The sequence below is a fragment of the Stenella coeruleoalba genome, assembly GCF_951394435.1.
Source record: "Stenella coeruleoalba genome assembly, chromosome: 2".
Classification (NCBI taxonomy): domain Eukaryota; kingdom Metazoa; phylum Chordata; class Mammalia; order Artiodactyla; family Delphinidae; genus Stenella; species Stenella coeruleoalba.
The window spans coordinates 1,556,344-1,577,021 of record NC_137147.1 but is presented as its reverse complement, the minus strand read 5'-3'; the positions used below and the strand labels follow the sequence as shown (position 1 = coordinate 1,577,021).

Genomic DNA, 20,678 nt, shown 5'->3' with positions numbered 1-20,678 from the left:
TGCTGCTGTTTCCCATTTGTCTGAGGGAGCAGTTCCCGGAGCTTAATTAATGCTAACAGCTCGAGCTCTTTAAAGGAAAAGCACCTGGAAATCTGATAAATGCCATTTTCAGCATCGAAGCCAGAGACCAGAGAGGGTGTGACCGGCCCAGGTCTGGATGCCAGGCTGCCCCTCCCAGCGGTTGCGCTGGCCACTTGTTCCCGAGCCTGGAGAAGACCCGATGATGCCCAGGCTCCTCTGTGCCCGACTGTGGGGCGGGGTCCAGGCTGGGTGTGACGCCCAGGCTAGGGCAGGGGGCGGGGAGGGGTGTGGACCCGAGAGAGGAGTGTGGGCTGTGGGCGCTGGGTGAGGTGCGGGGCGCGCAATGGGGCCAGCAGGGAATTGGGGGGTCCTGGCTGTAGAGCCTCTGTTTACCCTCCCCCCTCCCTGTGCCTCTGCGGGTGTGCAGGCTCCTCTCTGGCCTGGGCCGCCCAGATGGGTCGCCCCTCCGGACTGAGGACGCCACCCAAGTACCGCTTCCTGGCCCCTCCCCACTGCCATGAGCAAGCAGGCTTCCTTCCCTTCCTTCTCCCTGCCTGCCCTCCCTCTCAGGCACTCACAGACTGGGGCCGGCCCCCGCTCCCCGAATGCAGACCTTGCAGGATCAAAGGGAAATCCCCAGATCCCAGTCTCCCGCAAAGGGCTGCGCCTGGACACAGACGTCCACAGACATTTACAGTAAGAAGATGGATGCTTTATAACCGTGGTGGCATCCCGCCCCATTCTCCACTGGAGACAGGATCCTGTGGTTGGTTGGGCGCTTCCTCCACTGGGACCGTCATCTGCTGGGTCCTTCCCACCTGCCAAGTGAATGTCCCTCTTGCATGGGGTCCCCTAATCCCTGCCGCACCTGGCCCAGCCTCCTGTCTGAGCTCCTGTCCTGGGCTCACCTGTGCAGGTGCCCCTCATTCTCCTATTGCCCAGCCTCGCACCAGACGGTATTGGTTCTCAATAAATACTGGGAGTGGAATGAGCGTGGGCCACCCTCCTAGCTTATCTCCTATGCCCTGGTGCCTGCGAACTGCAGGAGGTTGGCTTGTGGTTGTTTCCGCTGTTCCTCGACCAGGGACCTCAGTCACAGCTTCATCTGGTCCCTGTATGCTGTACTGCAGCCCTAACCTCTGTTTCGACCTATAGGCTGCCTGTTGATTTCTCAGGTTTTGGAACAGGGGAGTGAAAGGTGGGAAGCAGACAGAAATAGATGAGGGCAGAGAACACGGCGGGAGGATGGAGAGACAGGGACAGGCAGAGAGAACGAGGAGGCAGCGGCTCAAGCCACATGGGCTGCCTTTCCAAATGGAAGAGACATACATGGGAGTGAGGAGGGAGGCCGCTCACGTCTCTCATGCCTCTCGTGTCTGTGGGAGGAACCCCTAGTCCTGCCCTAAGGGGTCGGGTGCAGGGCCCAGCTCTGGCCAAAGATCCCTGCTGCCCCCCAGGCACAGCCCCACCCCTCCAGGACCCTGGCTGGCCCAGCAGGCTGTTGGCTACAGGGATGTGCAAGCGTGTTTGCTGCCTCTAGGTTTCTGGGGAAGGTCAGATAACGAATGAATTTGCGGCCCCTGAGTAGCCCTGATGAGGGTTCCCCACCACAAAGGCATCAACTCCTGGCCCCGCCAGTGCCAGGGGCCCAGGGGCTTCCATTTGATTCCTAAAGCCAAGCTAACCCCTCTTCGGGAAGCAGCAAGCAAACCTCGCAACCAGCAGGACCTCAGCTGCAACATCTGTAAAACGAGAGAGCAGTGCTCCTCTTGGGAGCTCCAATGAGATTCAGAGGACTGGAAGAGACTGAGGCTGCTCAGGGGTTCTCAGGGAGGACGGACGCTTATTAGTCTCAGCGTGAGACCCTGGGTGAGGACAGGCGCTCCAGCCCGCCGCCCTGAGAATGATGGTGCATCCAGTGCTTCCAGGAGGGTCCCTGATTGTGGTGGATGATTGGCCTTTTCTCTGTTTCCCTCATCACTTCAGATTCATTGCCGCCTGAGGACTTTTGCCTGGAGTGTCCCCCACCCCCTCCCCCACCGCCATCCCCGCCGGCTTTGCAGTTGGCTGCTTCCTATTATTTAGGTCTCAGCTCACCCCACCACCTTGCCTCTGCCTGCCGCATCATCTTACTTCAATTCTCTGCCGAGCACTGCACCAGAAAGAGCAGGCATCTTATCTATTCTGTTTACCGGTGCATCTTGGCTTTTATCATGGTGACCACGGCAGTTCACCAGATATTTGTCGAGAGAATAAAAGACCAAGATAATAGAGCCTGAACAGAGCGGCAGCAGAGGGGATGGACTAAAGCGATAGCAAAGGGGTAGAATCTTGGCCACCCATCGGAAGAGGGCATAAGCATCTCAGGTTCCTTACTTGCTGGTGTGATGAGTGAGTGGAAGGAACAGTCTCTGAGCCCAGAGCTCAGCCCACTCCTCCCCTCTCCAGAGCACTTCAGTTACAGCTGCCTGCCATGCCCAGCCCCAGGGTGGTGGCTGGGGAGCAGGTGACATCCAAGCTGCAGTGCGGCCCAATCACTAAGGGAATGTGGAGGGGTTGTTTGACTCTGATTAACTGCCTCTCTCTCTCTGTCTCTCTCTCTCTCTGCCCAGTAATTGCTGTGTCACCAAGGATCTTTCCCACTTTTAGCTCAACTTTGCATTTACAAATGAAAGCAAAGTAACTGGACCACCCTCTGAAAATCTAGGAGCATTTATTTCCCAGGTGACTGGGTCATCGCAGGGTTAAAACGGCTGCTGGTGCTGGGGTGGTAGCATCTGAAAAACACAGCAGTTTAAAAGCAAGTGTGGGGGGGACTGGCACAGGAACCCCTCCTGGTTAGTAATGCCACTTGGGGCATCCTCAGACACCTGGGGGGTGGTCTCCCAAGCTGGTGGCAGGCAAAGCAAGCCGAGTCTTGCCCACTGAATCAGCAGGCATCCTCGCAGCTGGCTGCTGAGTCAGGCCTGCAGAGCCCCGATGCAGCAGGATGCGGCCCAGAAGCACCCTCTGACCTGGAAGTACTGCCCTTTGGGTTGGGCTGGAGGTCGTGGCACTGCGCCCAGGGGTGTGCCCTGGTGATGGCTGCCCGTGGGTGGGGGGGCGACAGCACCTCTGCTCTTGCCGGGCATTAGGGGTTAAGCATCCCACCCCGCTTATGAGCCTGAGGTGCTGTTCCTGCGAGGCCTTTGTGGCTGAGGGGAGGGCTTGGAAAGAGCCCGTGGACTCAGATCCTTGAAGATCCGATGGCCCGGGGGCGAGGGAACGAGATAGGCAAGGCGTGGGGACTGGGGGGTCAGGGTCTCGACCGAAGACTCCAGATTGTCCTGGAGAAAGGCCTCCTGGCTTAGGCTAGCGCCTCAGGACCCTTTCCTTTGGAGGGGCTGGTGAAAGCCCCCCTCGTGGGTTCTGGAAAGATTTAAACGAGCACATAAATATTATGTGAATAAATATTATTCCTGATACATGAGAGGAGGAGACGGCCGCGCCCGGGAGGGAAGGGCCAGGACGCGGTGCTGACCGGCAGCGCTGGGCCAGCGCCCTCCTCAGGCCACCTTCTGGCCCTGCCCGCGCGGGGCCGCCCACGGAGGTGGGTAGTACCCCCTCCCCGCCCGCAGTGTGGCCCGCGACAGCCAGCCTGGGACCGCGTCTGGCTTCAGGAGGCCCGCTCCGCCTGGCCCCAGGTTCCCGAGCTGCCCCGCCCATAGGCGGCGGGGCAGGGTGACGTCACGGTGGCGCGCGGCATTGTGGGGCGGGGACGCCGAGCCGGGGGAGGGACGCGGAGACGCCATTTTCGGCGGCGGGAGCAGCGGAGCGGGAGCAGCGGAGCCGGAGCTGGCTGGGCGGCGGCTGCGAGGAGGAGCCGCGGGACACAGCGCGCGTGGGCGGCCGAGGATGCTGCGGGGCGGCCGCGCCGGCGCCCCTCGCTTGTGACCGCGGCGCCGCACCTGAGGCGGCGAGGCGACAGCCCCGGCGGTCCCGCTCGGCGCACGCGCCCGCGGCCTCCCGGTGCTGACAGCGCGAGCGCGCGGCCCCGCGGGAGCAGCACGGTGAGTCGGCGGCGGGCCCGGGTCCTCCGGCCGCACCCGTGTCCCTTCCCGCCCCCGGCTCCTCCCGGCTCCTCTCCGGCCCTCGAGCCTCCAGCAGGTCCGTCCCCTTTCTCCACCGGCCCCGGCCGCCGCCCAGGACCCCGGCCCATCCCCGTCACGGCCCCTTCAGGTTCGGGTCTCCTCCGCGTGCGCATCTGGCTCCGGCCCCTCCCGGCCCCCCGCCCGGCCCAGCGTCGCAGGCTTGGCCCCGCTGCGGGCGGGGGCGGCCGCCCTGGGAACAGCTGTGGCCCCGGGAGCCGCGCGGCTGGGGACGGGAGGCTGGACGCGGCGCGCGGGGAGGGGGCGGCCGGCCCGGCTTGCTTTGTCCGAGTCCTTCCCCTTCCTTCCGGCCCCCGCCCTCTCCCGCGGCACCGCCCAGGGCGGGCGCGCCTGTCATGCTCGCGGTCGGTCGGCGGGTCGGAAGCGTGCGGGCTCCTTCCCGAGAGTCCGGCTGGACCTCGCCTGCCCCGCGGCCTCTTTCTTCTAGCGGCCAGACCCGAAACGCCTCATCCCCAGTGTTCGCCTAGGCTGGAGTTGCTCCCACTAAACTTGTAGCATTCCGGTCCTGGAATATCTACTCGGTTGTCAAATTTGATGTACCTCTTTCCTTAAAAATTTAAAATAAAATATTAAAAAAGCGAATGCCTGGTGAATTGGATGGTTTTATAACTTAAGGTTTGTAGATCCAGGCAATTCGGTGTTAGAGATTTTTGTACTGTTGCTGCTTTTTACTGTTTTGTTAAACAGCACATTCAGAGTTTACATATTAAGCGTTTGTTAAGGAGAACTTGCAAAAATAATGTTCTTTAGAAGTGTGAGAGCAGAAAATTTGTGATACACCATTTAAACTGCTGTGTGAAGGGGCAGTTGGTTCTTTGAGCCTTTGCATTAGTTAAATGCAAAGGTTTTTTTTGTAGAGCATGACTAAGCCACTGATCAGAATCATTAGCCCAGAATACATTGTAATAGTTCAGTGAATAGTCCCATTAGAAATTGGAACAACCTCCTTAGATCTCATACTCTTATTTAGGATGACCCTCCTTTATGGACTGGCAACAAGCCTTAGTTAAGGTGGGAAATTTGATTCATTGTTCTGTTTCCTAAGTACCTCTAAGAGTACAGTGATATTAAACATTAAAAATTTCAGATTGTGTGGGATTATATGTCGTGGGGGAGGACCCTCTCTTAAGAGCCAGTTTCTCCAAGTCATCTAAGAATGCAGCCTCATGTTGCAGTGGAGCCTGGCAGCCCTGTTGTCACTGAGGGGCGTGGAGGACCTGGGGTGGTAACCTCATGGCAGCCTTGCAGGTTCACCTAGCTTGGCAGTGTCTTCTAACAGTACTGTAGACAGTACATAATAAAGGAAGAAAGACATGCGTGGGAATCGCAGCAAGGAGGAGGGAGGAAATGCCACCGGGGAGAGAGGCACATAGTATCCTAAATATTGCATAGTAAGTAAAAACTCAGCTGCAGTTACTTAAATTATATATTCTTTTAAAAAATTATACCTTAAGCATGTTTCATAATGTTGAAAGATAGGTAAGTCAATGTGTAGCTTTCCATGTAGGGCTATAAACTATTGCAAAATGTAATTGTACAAAAAGAAAATTAGAAGTGGAAAAGTCAGAAGTTAAAGTGTAGGATTCGTATAACCTGGAAACCTAAGTGAAATATGATAATGAACCAGAACTTTATTAACAAAGAAGTGATCAGTACAAAAGTACTGATCAAAAAGTACAGGGAAGTTTTAAGTGTCCATTTCGTGGTATAGGATAAAAATGGTTAGCCTATTAAGATGTGAAAGCAAGGTCTTAAATGTTTATTGAACCAGCTGAATGGCAGGTGCTGTGCTGAGTAGTCGGGGATACGGGGACAGTCGCTGTCCTGGAGGAGCTCACAGTCTGGTACCACAGATGAGATTGAATGCTGTGCCGAGTGCTCTGAGGAGGTGATTCTGGCTGGGAGACTTGAAGAAAAGTGGGGTGGGACTGGGAGTGGTGGCGCTGCAGATTGGGAATGGGTGAGAATGGAAGGATGAGATCAGGAAAGGCGATATACAGTGTGTCTAGGGAGGGTGGTCCTGACTTGGGACCTGAGTGGAGTGGGGGAAGGGTGGGGCTGTAGGCAGAAGGAGACTATAGGCAGTTTTCAAACCCAAGCCAACTGCTAAAACCTAGGTGGGATCATGTCACTCCTCTGCTGAAGTTCTTGCCAGTGTCCTGTAAGCACCCCACCCCATCTTTTCCCCTTGTCTTCCTACTCTTGCCCTCATTCAAGTCCGCCCAGTCGCATTCCGAGTCTGCTCTTCAGGATATCAGTATGTCCTCACTTCTCCACACACTCCTTACTACTGCTCACTCTCTGTACAATATTATATTCTTTTTTTGGGGGGGGCCACATTTCGAGGATTGTGGGATTTTAGTTCCCCGACCAGGGATTGAACCCAGGCCCTCTGCAGTGAGAGCTCGGAGTCCTAACCGCTGGACTGCCGGGGAATTCCCTACTTAATTATTTTCTTATATAGTTTATCTGTCGTCTCCACTTACATTCAGTCTCCACAAGGGCAGGGTGGGGATTTTTATCTGGTGTATTCAGTGTCAGTGCTTGGCACATAATGTGAAGGAATACATTTAGAGTCACTTCCCTGTCTCTAACTTGGGTGACTCACTGGCAGGTGACACCCACCACGATGGGGAAAATGGGAGGAGGAGATGGTGAGTTTGGGTTTGGGTAGGTTAAATCCATGATGCTCGTGGGGCGGCCAAGTGGATTAGTGGTGTGTTGGAGATTCAGGCCTGGAGCTCAAGACAAGATTTAGGCTGGAGATAAAGATGTGAGAGCTTCTGGCACTTGGTAGAGATTGCGGAGTGGCCCTAAGGGTAGGAAAGCCCTGGGACACAGGGAAGAAGAGGAGGGCAGTATCAAATTGGCTAAGAGGTAAGGAAAGATTTGGACAGAAAAGTCTATTGGGTTTGGTTCTGGAGGGCTATTTGTGACCTTTTAAACTTTTCCTGAGAATATTGCTTCCCAAGACTGGAGGGCTAATTCAGAGATGACCTGCTTTTTTTTTCTCCCAAGGCATCCTTGTGTCATTCTGCCCTGTAGCCTGCTGGTTAACATACTCTTAGATCAAAAATGAATTATGTTTTTATTTTTAACTGATTTTTGGAGGCAGATGAAAGCAGTCTCAATCTATGCTTTTAAATATGCTTGGTATGTCGTTGATACTTAATAAAGCAGATATAAGTGAATATCACTAGAACAAACAATTTAAGCTAAGTGCATGTGTAAAGTAGAAATTATTTCCTTGGTTCTAAAATATCCCACTCACCTCAACTTTTTTTTCTTTTTTTAAAGGTTTTTTGTTTTTTGTTTTTGATGTGGACCATTTTTAAAGTCTTTACTGAGCTTGTTACAATATTGCTTCTGTTTTTTATGTTTTGGGTTTTTGGCCATGAGGCATGTGGGATCTTAGCTCCCTGACCAGGGATCGAACACGCACCCCCTGCATTGGAAGGCGAAGTCTTAACCACTGGACCGCCAGGGAAATGCCTAACTCAACTCAAACCTTAGATTGTTCCCTGACTTCGATGGCATGATGTGGAAATTTATGCTCCAGCCTCTTTGAAGTTATTAAACTTCTACGATAAAACTGATAATAGTGAATTTAGCACTGTACCAGGTAAAATTGGTACAGCAATCGCCTCTATCCTGCTGTTGAGGAAACTGAGGATTAGAGAGGGTAAGTTATGTAAACCAGAGGTATACAGCTGGTTTAAAGCCTTCTAATTCAAGGCTTTTTGCTTGTACACTTCAAGCTTTGAACCACCTTGCTATCATGAATCCCAGTAATGCTAAGCTCAGTCTTCCAGTTGCCTTCACCTGGGATGCCCTTGCCCCATTTCTTCAGTTTCAAAAGCCCAGGTGATGCAGGTGGTCATGGTCACTCCTTGGGGTTGCTGTCTAAAGTATAGTGTTTCGGGTCACCATGTTGGTGTTGTAGTACTTGTGGCCTTCAGAGAAGCTGGCACAGGCTCCGTGGTCAGTAAAAGCTGACTGAATCTTCATTCTTACGGTGAATATGGTGGTGTGTTTTCTCTTAAATTCACTTATTCTGTCTAAAAATTATTTGTATTATTGACCAAATGGGGAAAATGTTAATTTCTATTCTTTTTAGATTGTGGTTTTAAAAACCCCCAAATTTACCATCTTAAACATTTTTAAGAGTGTATTTCGGTAGTCTTAAATATATTTACATTGTTGTGCAGTAGATCTCTGGAACTTTTTCATCTTCCAAAACTAAAACTGTATCCATTAAATAACAACTCCCTATTTCCCCCCATCCCCTTAGCCCCTGGCAACCACCATTCTAATTCCTGTTTCTATAGATTTAACTACTTTAGATACCTCAGATAACTGGAGTCATACAGTATTTGTCTTTTTGTGACTGGCTAATTTTACTTAGCATAATGTCCTCAAGATTCATCCATAATTTCTACTTTTTTTTAACTAAAACATCATTAAGTTCTAAAGCTTTTTTTGTGTGACATTTATGTTAGTTTTCTATTTACCATATAACAAATTACTGCAAATTTAGTGGTTTAGAACAGTAATGTTTGTTATCTCACAGTTTCCGTGGATGAGGGGTCCAGGCATGGCTTGGCTGGATCCTCTGCTCAGGGCTCACGTGGCTACAGTTGTGTGTTGAGCTCTTCCAGAGCTCAGGATGCTCTTGCAAGCTCTTGCGGTTGTGGCGGAATTCAGTTCTTTTGGTTGTAGGACTGATGTCCTGGTTTTCTTGCTGGCTGGCTGTCAGCTGAGGGCTGCCTCCCGTAGCTCCTAGAGGTGGCCTGCACTCCCCTACCAGCAATACTGACTTATTTCCATAACCATAGGTTAGTTCCGTCTATTCTAGAATTTCATGCAAATGAGATTAAACAATATATGTATTTTCGCATCCATCTTCTGTAACTCAGCGTAACCATTTAAAATTCAGCACATGCAGGACTTCCCTGGTGGCGCAGTGGTTAAGAATCTGCCTGCCAATGCAGGTGGCACAGGTTCGATCCCTGGTCTGGGAAGATCCCACATGCCCGCAGAGCAGTTAAGCCCGTGCGCCACAACTACTGAGCCCGCATGCCACAACTACTGAAGCCTGCATGCCGAGAGCCCGTGTTCCACAACAGGAGAAGCCACTGCAATGAGAAGCCCGCGCACCGCAACGAAGAGTAGCCCCCGCTTACCACAACTAGAGAAAGCCGGCATGCAGCAGTGAACACCCAATGCAGCCAAAAATAATAAATAAATAAATTAAAAAAAATTCAACACATACAATAGCATGGGTCAGTGATTTCCTTCTTTCTCTTCCTGAGTATTGTTCTTTTGTATGGATCTACCACAGTCTAGCCATTCTCCTTTTGTTGCGCATCTGGGGTGGGGAGCATTCATTCTTGTACAGGACTGTGTGGACATACATCTTTTTTTGGCCTCATCCCGAGGCATGCAGGATCTTAGTTCCCCAACCAGGAATAGAACCTGTGCCCCCTTTCCCCCCCTGCAGTGGAAGCATGGGATCATAAATACTGGACCGCCAGGGAAGTCCCACATTTTCATTTCTTTTGCATAAATACCTAGGAGTGGCATTGTTCATAGGTTAGATGTAGGATTAACTTGTAAAGACACTGCCAGTTTTCTCAAGTGGTTGTGCATTTTACACTCCCACCAGCAGTGTGTGTGTTCCAGCTGCTCCATGTTCTCTCCAGCTTTTGGTGTTGTCTGCTTCATCTTAGCGACTGCAAGGCCGTAGCATCTTGTGATGGGTTTAGTGAGCATTTCCCTGATGACTAATGATGATGAGCACTTATTCACATACTTATTGGCCTTTTGTATACCTGCTGTTGTGAAGTGTCTGTTAAAGTCTTTTGCCCATTAAAAAAATTGGGTTGTCTTTTTGTTATTGATTGTAGGAGTTCTTTATGTATTTGGGTACATGTCTTTTGCCATATGTTAGAAATACTTTTTCCCAATCTGGGGCTTAACTTTTTTGGCTGTGCCTTTTTTTTTTTTTGGCGGTACGCGGGCCTCTCACTGTTGTGGCCTCTCCCGCTGCGGAGCACAGGCTACAGACGCGCAGGCTCAGCGGCCATGGCTCACGGGCCCAGCCGCTCCGCGGCATGTGGGATCCTCCCGGACCGGGGCACGAACCCGTGTCCCCTGCATCGGCAGGTGGACTCCCAACCACTGCGCCACCAGGGAAGCCCCTAAAAAATTTTTTTTAATTTCCTTTCTTTAGGAAAGAAAATTATTTCATGTATGTGTTATTGATTAGCATTTAAATACGTGAACTTCGTCCTATGGTATTATGTTAATCTGGTGACATTTTTCATTTTGAAATAAAAATGGTTTTTTTTAAACCACAGAATGAATACTCTATATTCTTTTGCCCCAGTCACCCATAACCACCCTCTTATGTATTCTCTTAGTCACGTCTGGTGAAGCTGTTTTTCCTTTTTGCTTGCTCAACCAAGGACTTGTAATAGAGACATCTGCATCATTTGGGCTCACTCATCCTTGTTTCAGGAAAACGCATGTTCTCCCATATTTTCATGTAGTACCCTTCCCTGTAGCTTCTCATACTTAAAATTTGTATGCGGAGAGATGGACCTGTGGTCCCACAGCAGATTAAAAGACCTCAGTGCACTCCTGGCCCTGGCCTGGAGCGCTGCTCGGGGAGAGGTAGGCACTTCACCAGCTGGTGGGGGACCTGGCCTTCTTGTAAAGTTCTTTCCACAGGTGGTGTGGTTTAGGTTATCATAGAGTTAGAGGATCTCTGTACGCAGAGGTGGCCCAGTGCAAAACAGAACCACACTCAGCCGCAACTTCCTGAGCAGGGCTGTGGGGAAAAGTACCTGGAGTTCTGCCTTTATTTCTAATTCTGCAAGGGCATCTACAGTAGACTCACCCAAGAGGCAAATACAAGCTTTTGTTTTATCCAGTGGTTTATAGTTTTAGGGTGGAAACAAATTCAGAATAGATACTGTAATTATGGAGTCTTTAATTTTAAAACATTTCACTTTATAGATTTTTCTGATTTTTAGGCCAGCAGGATTTTTGTTCATTCAAGTTCATTCTTGTGACCCAAGTTTAGAAGAGGAAATAAAAGGATTAGATAAAGTTAGATGAGAGGAGATACCATGGTTCTAGCAGAAAATGATGCAGTCAGTAGTTTCCATTGGCAGGCTCTGGAGTTGTATCTCTCAGTTGTCTCTGTCAGTTCATAGCCCAGAGATGAAATTTCTGGTCAGGAGGTACCTGATACAGCACATTCTCCCTCGAGTAGATTATAGTGATTCTCAGTGGGTAAGGGCAGGCCGTGTAGAGCTGGATAAAATATATTTATTATTATAATATGGTATTATATTTAGAAAACAAACTCACTATTGTAATACAAACTACAAAGGGGTGTGACATTTGCATTTTTATCCAAAATGTCATGGTTTGAACAAGATTGAGACCCTGCAGGAGACCTTTTTGGATTTTGCTCAAATATGAACCTTAACTTTGTTATATAAACTGGGGGAGTGACACACCTCCCTGCTTACCCTCTCCTGCCCCCACCAAAACAAAAATGAACCATCCCCTGGAAATTCTCGAATTGTATTTCCCTTTGACTCTACACTGTATAATTTTTGTTCTGAAATTTCAGAACCAAAAAGTATGTATATTTTTACTTCTAATATTACCATTGATTACCTTTTTAGTTGCAATAGGTAACGTATTGTGTATTTAGACATTTTTAAATACCTTGAGAAGGGCTTGAGATTTTTTTTATCAAAAGGGGAGCATAGGATAAAAAGGTTGAGAAGTGAAGCTTTCTGTGACTCCTTGACAAAGCTAAAATAGATTAGGTCCCAAAGTGGGGTTTTGTGTTTTTCTTTGATCTGTATCATTTAATTAAAAAAAATTCTGGTTGTATTTTACTGAGATATGATTCATGTATGAAAAAATTCACAGGGTTTTGCAACCATCTGTTTCCAGAACATTTTCTTCACCCCAAAAAGAAATCCTGTACCCGTTAGCTGTTACTCCCCATACTCCTGTCCCTTTGGCAACTACTAATCTACCTTCTGTCTCCATGGACACTTCATATAAATGGAATTATGCAACATGTGGCCTTTTGTGTCTGGCTTCCTTCAGTTAGCACACCGTTAGCTATGTTGTAGCATGTATCAGTATCTCATTCCTTTTTATTGCCAAATAATATTCCACTGTCTAGATATACCCCATTTTGTTTATCCATTCATTAGTTGATGGACATTTGGGTTAGTCCCACATTTTTAGTATTATGATTAATGCCAAAATATTTGTGTACAAGTTTTACATTTGTCCAGCATTTTGTTTTTTGGACCATTCATGTGTAAGTTTTTACATAAACATGTTTTCAGTTTTCTTGGGTATATACCCAGGAGTGGAATTGATGGCTCATTCATTTAATTTTTTAAGTTTTGACACTTATGTCGTTTTACCTACAACACACTGTAATCTTGGGTTCCAGGATACTGAATGTCTTAGTCCATTCAGGCTGCTGTAACAAAATACCATAAACTGGGTGGCTTACAAACAACAGAAATTTATTTCTCATAGTTCTGAAGGCTGGGAAGTCCAAGGTCATGGTGACAGGAGATTCGGTGTCTGGTGAGAGCCTGCTTTTGTTTCATAGATGGTGTCTCCCTGTGTCCTCACTGGGGGAAGGGGTGAGGGAGGTCTCTGGGGTCTTTTTTATAAGAGCACTAATCCCATTCATGAGGGCTCCACTCTCATGGCCTTCCCAGAAGCCCTACCTCCAGATACCATCACCTTAGGGGCTAGGTTTCAACATATGACTTTGGGGGGATACAGACATTCAGATCATGGCACTGAATATTTCCCTGAGTACAACTTGGGTTGTTTTCTACAGACCCATTAGAGACTCTCGACCTGCGTCTCCTCACTGCTGCCCTCTGCGTCAGCACCTTCCCCGTGTCTGGTGCTCATCAGGGCTTGTGTGCAGGGATGGGTCTGGCTGGCTGCCAGAGTTTCCCACTGGATCAGCTCAGATATCTCTTGGAAAAACATCTCAAATGTGATTTTCTGCTACCAATCTTTGCTAGGTAAAGACCTCCGTGTTCTTCCCTCCATCTTATTTTTCTGTGCCACTCTCTGCTGTGTTTATAGGAACTTCATTTCGCACTCAAGAACTGTCAGAATAACTCACATTTTTGTCTTGGCTGTTATTCACTCTGCATACAGAGCTGCTACTTTTATTCCCCACATTTCTTTTTTTTATTTCTTTTTTTAATTGTTGGCTGTGTTGGGTCTTTGTTGCTATGCATGGGCTTTCCCTAGCTGTGGCGAGCGGGGGTTACTCTTTGTTGTGGTGTGCGGGCTTCTCGTTGCAGTGGCTTCTCGTTGCGGAGCACAGGCTCTAGGCGTGTGGGCTCAGTAGTTGCGTCACACAGGCCCTAGAGCGTGCAGGCTTCAGTAGCTGCAGTTCGTGGGCTCAGTAGTTGTGGTGTGCAAGCTTAGTAGTTGTGGCGCACGGGCTTAGTTGCTCCACGGCATGTGGGATCTTCCTGGACCAGGGCTCAAACCTGTGTCCCCTGCACTGGCAGGCAGACTCTCAACCACTGCGCCACCAGGGAAGCCCGGTTTATGGGTTTTGGGAGGGAGACCCCTGAGCCCAGTTTTGGACTAATGGCTGATTCTAGGGCTGGGCTAGGGAGAATACAAGATGGGCCTGGAATGTCTTGTAGTGCCAGAAAGTGCTCGAAAAATAAAAGGATGGGCATGTCAGTGGGGCACAAAAGAAACGGAAAGAGCTCCCATGGCCAGAGCTGGAACAGTTTGAGCAACAGAATAACTAGCGTGTCTATTTGTTGTGCGCCTGCCAGGGCTGTGCTGGCTGATGCCTCAGCGGAGCCGCCTGGAGGCGCACTCAGCAGCAGGGGTGGAGGGAGACTGAGGGCTGACAAACTGGGATGGCTGACATTAGAAATCAGCGTGACTCTGCCTTAACCCTCTCAGCTCTCTACTGTGATGGGCTGCAAAATAGTGTTTCCTCAGAAAGGTTGTTTCCAGATCAAACTTTAGTAGGAGGTTTTTTTTTTTGGCAGCGTCCTGGGGCTTGTGGGATCTCAGTTCCCCGACCAGGGATTGAACCCGGGCCACGAGAGTGAAGGCCCAGAATCCTAACCACTAGGTCACCAGGGAACTCCCTAGCAGTTTCTTATTTTAAACATACCTTTTTTTAAAAAATTAAATTTATATTTATTTTTGGCTGTGTTGGGTCTTCATTGCTGCGCGTGGGCTTTCTCTATTTGCGGTGGCTTCTCGTTGCGGAGCACAGGCTCTAGGCGCTTGGGCTTCAGTAGTTGTGGCACACAGGCTCAGTAGTTGTGGCTAGCGGGCTCTAGAGCTCAGGCTCAGTAGTTGTGGCGCATGGGCTTAGTTGCTCCACAGCATGTGGGATCTTCCTGGACCAGGGCTTGAACCCGTGTCCCTTGCACTGGCAGGCGGATTCCCAACCACTGTGCCACCAGGGAAGCCCTCTTACTTTCAATAAACTCTTATTAGTCTTTTCTTTTAGTTCTCTGCCATTTTATTCATAGAATGCTCTTTACCTTCACCTGTATGCTTATAGATCTTTGCCTAAATTTTATTCTAGTTTCTCATGGGTTTTTTAACCTTTAATTCTTTATGCAATATGGAATTTATTTTAGTGTATAGTGAGGGTAGGAATGCATCCCACCCCACCCCGCCCCCGCCGCAAATAGCCAGTTGTCTTAGCGCTGTTTTTTATATAACCCACCTTTGGTTATAATGGCTTAGCTTAGAAATAAGAGAGCTATGGAGCAGTATAAATATATGTGCCATTGTGTGCTTCCCTCTGAAGAAGCAGCGTGCACAGTTGAATCCATGTGATGGTGACTTGGATGGGAGATGAAGAAACTGTCACGATTGAGGCGTGCCAGAGGAGTAGTGTGAGGTGTGAGCCAGGGAGATGGAAGATTTGCAGAGTCCTATGCCTGTCACACAATATTTGAAACGTTATCTTGTGGATGCGATAGTAAATGTATTTTGTGTTTATTTTAGAGGGAAGAAGTTGGCTCAGTGGGTAGAAGTTACAAGGAGGAAGATATCAACTCAGCAAAAGGAATAACTTTCTAACTAAATACTGGAACAGTCTAACAAGGAACTGACTATCTTACAGAGTAGTGAGTTATAGGAAGTGTGTCTGCAGACCTTGAGCAGTCATTTATTAGGGAAGTTCCTGATTCCTTATCTCTCGGGTGGGAGATTGCATTGATTACTGAGCGGTTCCTATGTGTCTGTCAGCCCTGTGCTTAGTGCCCCATCTACACTCGCCCATGTTGATAAAAGCCTGGTGAGGGAGGTCTGCTAACCACTGAGACCCCAGGAGGTTTGGGGACTTCGCCCATGCTGAGGTGATGGCTGGTGGTGGAGCCAGGCTCCGTCCTGTCCACAGCACCTGTCATCTCATTTCTAAGTGCCCCCCAAAAGCATTTGGATTCTCATTTTCTTTTAAGAGTAAGTTTAAAAGAAAACTGCCTTAAGCGACTCTTTTTCGGGGTGTGTGTGTGTGTATACATGCATGCATCCAGATAACATTTGTATTCATTACTCTTGTGTATATGGTTAGAGCCATTGCAAGAGTGTGTGAGCAGTACCCTGGGGCCAGTTTTGTTACATATTCCTTAAGGAATTAAAATTGGGTTTCTCTAAATGTATTTACTTAATTGAGGCGTTCCCTCAATTAAAGTGGTAAGTCTTTCTCATTTTGTTTTCTTTTTTACCTAAGTTCTGCCTTTTGTGGTTTTCCTACTTTTGTATAAACACTGTCCCCCTTTCTCTTTTACGTCAACAAAAGTGCCCTCTCTTCCCCTTTCAGCCACTGCTGTAACCTGTAGAGGTGTGACACTGACCATCTTTATAGCTGGACAGAATTTAACCTGCAGAGCTAGGACTTACTGCCCATTCATGCCCCAAGAGCCTTGGTTTTCCGGAGGTGATTTGAGCAGTGAAGTCGCTGCCATTTATTACTAGGTCTACAGACTCTCCTCTGCGTCCCTTTGGGTTTAACGTTGCTGGGAAAGACTGAGAAGTTGCTGGCGAGGTGTTTGGCTTTCTGAGCAGAAGCATCAAACCTCGGGCCAGCAGAGGGCTGGGAAGTAAGTGCCGTGGGTCTTGATGGATGGCTCCATGGCGTGGCCACTGATGCCCTCCTCTCTCTCCTGACTGCTGCCGTGGCCCCCTCACCCCGGCTCTTGCCTTCAGAACGCAGGTGTGCTGTGGCCTCACTCCTGTGCGTCTCTAGTCTTATCACCGTGAGTGTGCCTAGCTCACAACGACCTGCAGCGTGGTGCAGCTGCTCACAGGCAGCAGGAGCGTGCACATCTCTGCTCGCCCGTTGCCAGCAGCGCCCCGCACTTCGTCTAGAGAAGATGTGCTCATTTGCTAAGAACGGCTCTCCTGGGGGTGGCGGTCGGGGGTCGTTCCTCTTGAGTAGCTGGCTTCCCCTCTCCAGTGGAAGAGCTGCTGCCCCCTCACCCCCCATGCTCCCACCGTAAGTCCTGTCACCTGTAAAGTGTCTTTAGCTCTGGGTGGATTTGTTCATTTACTTATCTTCTCCTTACCTGCATGTCCCTGAGGGTGAGGCCCTTGTCACCCTGTGTAAGCCAAGGCCTCGCTCAGAGTGTGTTGTAGTAAAACACTTTTATGGTCTAGGTTGGGGAAGAAGAGAATAAACGTTGCATCGTTAGGAAATAATACATAAATGTGTTGCTGCCAAAAGTGGAGAAGGAGTTCTTCATATTGGGTTTGTTTTCTTTCTCTAGGGACACCAGTTCTGGGAAGCGAACCTTAGGCAGTGCTCAGATCCACACCTTAACCTAGTGGTATTGAGTCCTGTTCATTGGAAGCTGGTTCTAAAATGTTTCCTTCCTTCATTCAGCAAACATACATTTAGCGTTTACCGTGTGGCAGGCTGGGAATATAGTGCTGAACAAGACAAATGAGGTCCCTGCTGTACTGGAGTTTGCAGTGCAGTTGGAGAGCTATGAGTTAAATAAGTATGTAACAAATCTAATCATACTACACCGTCAGGTAGAGGAGTCGCCTCTGTTCTTTTGTTGTTTTCTGGGCTCTTTGTGTTACGGAGGTGGATTTCTGAATAGTCCTACAGACAGCTTCTAAATTTCCAAAGTGTAGTCTTTGTGTTATGCAAAAAAATCAGTTTTCCAGTATGAAACTGGGGGTATAAGGACAGATGTGACCCTGTTATCAGCTACTTGCAGCCTTCACTCCCAAATCCTGGAATGTGTGGTCTGTATTCACTGCTTCAACACTGCTTCCCCAGAGTTCCCTGGTGGTCTAGTGGTTAGGATTCGGCGCTTTCACTGCCGTAGCCCAGGTTCAACCCGTGGTCAGGGAACTAAGATCCCACAAGCCACGCGGCGTGCCCCCCCCACCCCAAAACAAAACAAAACAAACAACCAACCAGTGCTTCCCTTCCCCCAGCATCTATCAGTCCATCCATTCACCAGATGGTCTGTGAGGGCCGGGAACTGTCCTACGTAGTGTGCATTCACTGTGGGTATAAGGTAAAGTCTTGCCTTTTAAATAGAATTCATATTTCAGGGAATATAAGATAATATGTGAAAACAAAGATTTTGGGTAGTCGTAAGTGCTCTGAAGGAAATCACTCTCAGGTGATTTAATATGACTTCTGTCCCTATCACTCTCCTGAACAGGCTTTCCTAATCACTGTTTGTGGCCTTAAAAAAAAAATTATGGGGTTTAAAAACAGACATGAAACTAGAGAGGATAGTAAAAAGAACTATTGCTTCGTATTAGCCATCATCACCATTTTGCTGACATTGTTTTATGTGCTCCTTTCCCCTTTCCTTTACCTTCTCACTGTAGTATTTTAAAACCAGTCCCAGACACCATATGATTTCGTGCTGGTGACCTCTTGGCTAGTCTGACCCAGTAGGCATGCTCAGCCCTCACCCTCCTGGAGTCTTTTTTTTTTTTTTTTAATATGTTTTTAAAAATTAATCTATGGCTGCCTTGGGTCTTCGATGCTGCGCGCGGGCTTTCTCTAGTTGCAGCGAGCGGGGGCTACTCTTCGTTGTGGTGTGGGGGCTTCTCATTGTGGTGGCTTCTCTTGTTGTGGAGCATGGGCTCTAGGTGTATGGGCTTCAGTAGTTGTGGCACGCGGGCTCAGTAGTTGTGGTGCACAGGCTTAGTTGCTCTGCGGCATGTGGGATCTTCCCAGACCAGGGCTCAAACCTGTGTCCCCTGTATTGGCAGGCGGATTCTTAACCACTGTGCCACCAGGGAAGCCCCCTCCTGGAGTCTTTACAGCACTGGTCATCCTGCTGTGTCACTCTTGTGTCACCAGGCTTCAGCCAGGTGTGGTTTTCTTGCTGCTCTGATTGTTCCCGTGCTCCTTTGCTGGTTTCTCCTTCTCCAGCTGTGACCCCTTCTCAAGGCTTTGTCTGGTAAATATGTGACCGAGAATTTACTGTCCCTTCTGCATTTCATTAAGGAAAAAAAAGCTTGCAAACATTCACAGAAGATTTTGTTCACAGAGGCTATGTGTTTTATTTATTTTAAAATTTTATTTATTTATTTCATTTTTGGCTGCATTGGGTCTTTGTTGCTGCATGTGGGCTTTTCTCTAGTTGCGGCGAGCGGGGTCTACTCTTTGTTGTGGTGCGCGGGCTTCTCATTGTGGTGGCTTCTCGTTGCGGAGCACGGGCTCTAGGCGCGCGGGCTTCAGTAGCCGTCGCACGTGGGCTAAGTTGTTCGGCGGCATGTGGAATCTTCCCGGACCAGGGCTCGAACCCATGTCCCCTGAATTAGCAGGCGGATTCCTAACCACTGTGCCACCAGGGAAGCCCTGCTGTGTGTTTTAGAAATGCCATTTGGATGTTTTGCTGGTTTTCATCTTTGGCATTAATTTCAGTTACTGTCATTTCTTCCGTAAAAAAAAAAAAATTCAGACATAAGCCAGAAAAGTAATTAATTTGGTCTGCAAAGGGCAAACAGTACAGAATGTAGTATTTCCAGGTAATAAATCACAATACACCTATTTATTATTCACCTATAAAAATGTTAATTCAAAAGTCTTCACACATGTATTTCATTAAAGATGTAACATAAATTAAGCCTCTAATGAGATTTCTATCTTTTTTTTCTTTTTCCATCCTAGAATGTATGACAACATGTCCACAATGGTGTACATAAAGGAAGACAAGTTGGAGAAGCTTACACAGGATGAAATTATTTCTAAGACAAAGCAAGTAATTCAGGGCCTGGAGGCTCTGAAGAATGAGCACAATTCCATTTTACAAAGTTTACTGGAGACACTGAAGTGTTTGAAGAAAGATGACGAAAGTAATCTGGTGGAAGAGAAATCAAACATGATCCGAAAGTCACTGGAAATGTTGGAGCTTGGCCTGAGCGAGGCACAGGTACAAGTCTCAGATATGAACGTGAAGTTGACAGTCTGGAAAAGGGGAGACTTTGTTTGACATACGAGGTTTAACTAAACTAGAGGGCAGATACTTATAGAATAATAGAAATCAGCTTATATGTGGGTTATGTATGTTATACAAATGATGATTTGGGCATGTCTGCATTTTAAAAAGTAGAGCGAAAATAGGTAACTCTGTGTCGGTTAGGATTTGATTTGGCTGCATATATCAAAAAACAAAAACAGTGGCGTAAATATCATAGTCACATGTAAAAGCACATACTGAGGTGGGCTGTCCCAGATGGGTGCTATAGCTGCATGGGTGTCAGGGGTACCCAGGACCCTGCCACCTGCTGCACTGCACCCCAGTCAGCCTATCTCGTGGGCTAAGACAGTCCCAGCTGCAGCCACGTGACCCCACCCTAGGACTGCGAAGGGGCAGGAAGGGTGTGCCTCCTCCCTTTACCTCCTTGAAGTGTGCGTGGCACTCTGCTTACACCTCATTGGCCAGAACTTGGTTCCTTGGGCATACCTAGTTGTGAGGGACACTGGGGAATGTTGTCTTGCCCCTTAGAGTTCCAGGTTCTTAAGCCTGAGGAAGAAGGGTGAATGTTGGCCAACAGCTCATAGTCTCTGCAGTACCCCAAGACAAGATTGTCTTAGGCACTTGACTAAACCTTTGTTTCTATCCTGCTAGACATAGAGATGAAAAAATTGGAAACATTTAGGTGTGCCCCCTCCCCCCACCATAACTTTCAGCTTTGCCAACATATTTTAGGTAAAATTAAATACACTAAAAATTGGCTTCTTCTTTCTTAGCTTTCGTCTTGTATAGCGAATGAATGAGGCAGAAGTGGGGCTGCTGGGTTACCAGTTCCTGCTTTCACAGAGGAAATCATTCTGTACCAAAGTGACGGCCATACCCTGATTTTAGAATTCTCCATCCTAAGCATGTTACAGATTCTAATTGTAGGACTTTGGTTATTGTGAATCTCTTATTTTGCAAGTTGTGTTGAAAAGCGATATAGAGG

General features: G+C 48.4%; 1 protein-coding gene across 18 annotated transcripts in view; it reads left to right on the top strand.

The window, feature by feature from the left end:
- Positions 1-3,776: 3,776 nt before the first annotated feature.
- KLC1 (kinesin light chain 1) overlaps positions 3,777-20,678 on the top strand; it is a 58,371-nt gene continuing 41,469 nt past the window's right edge. For all 18 annotated transcript variants that reach the window (XR_013827340.1, XR_013827341.1, XR_013827342.1 and 15 more), the window contains exons 1-2: positions 3,777-4,070; positions 19,384-19,645. Coding sequence is in view for 14 of the 18 variants with exons in the window: in XM_079914985.1 (XP_079771111.1) it covers positions 19,385-19,645 (261 nt within the window). In the remaining 4 variants the exon portion in view is untranslated. The remainder of the gene's footprint in view (positions 4,071-19,383; positions 19,646-20,678) is intronic.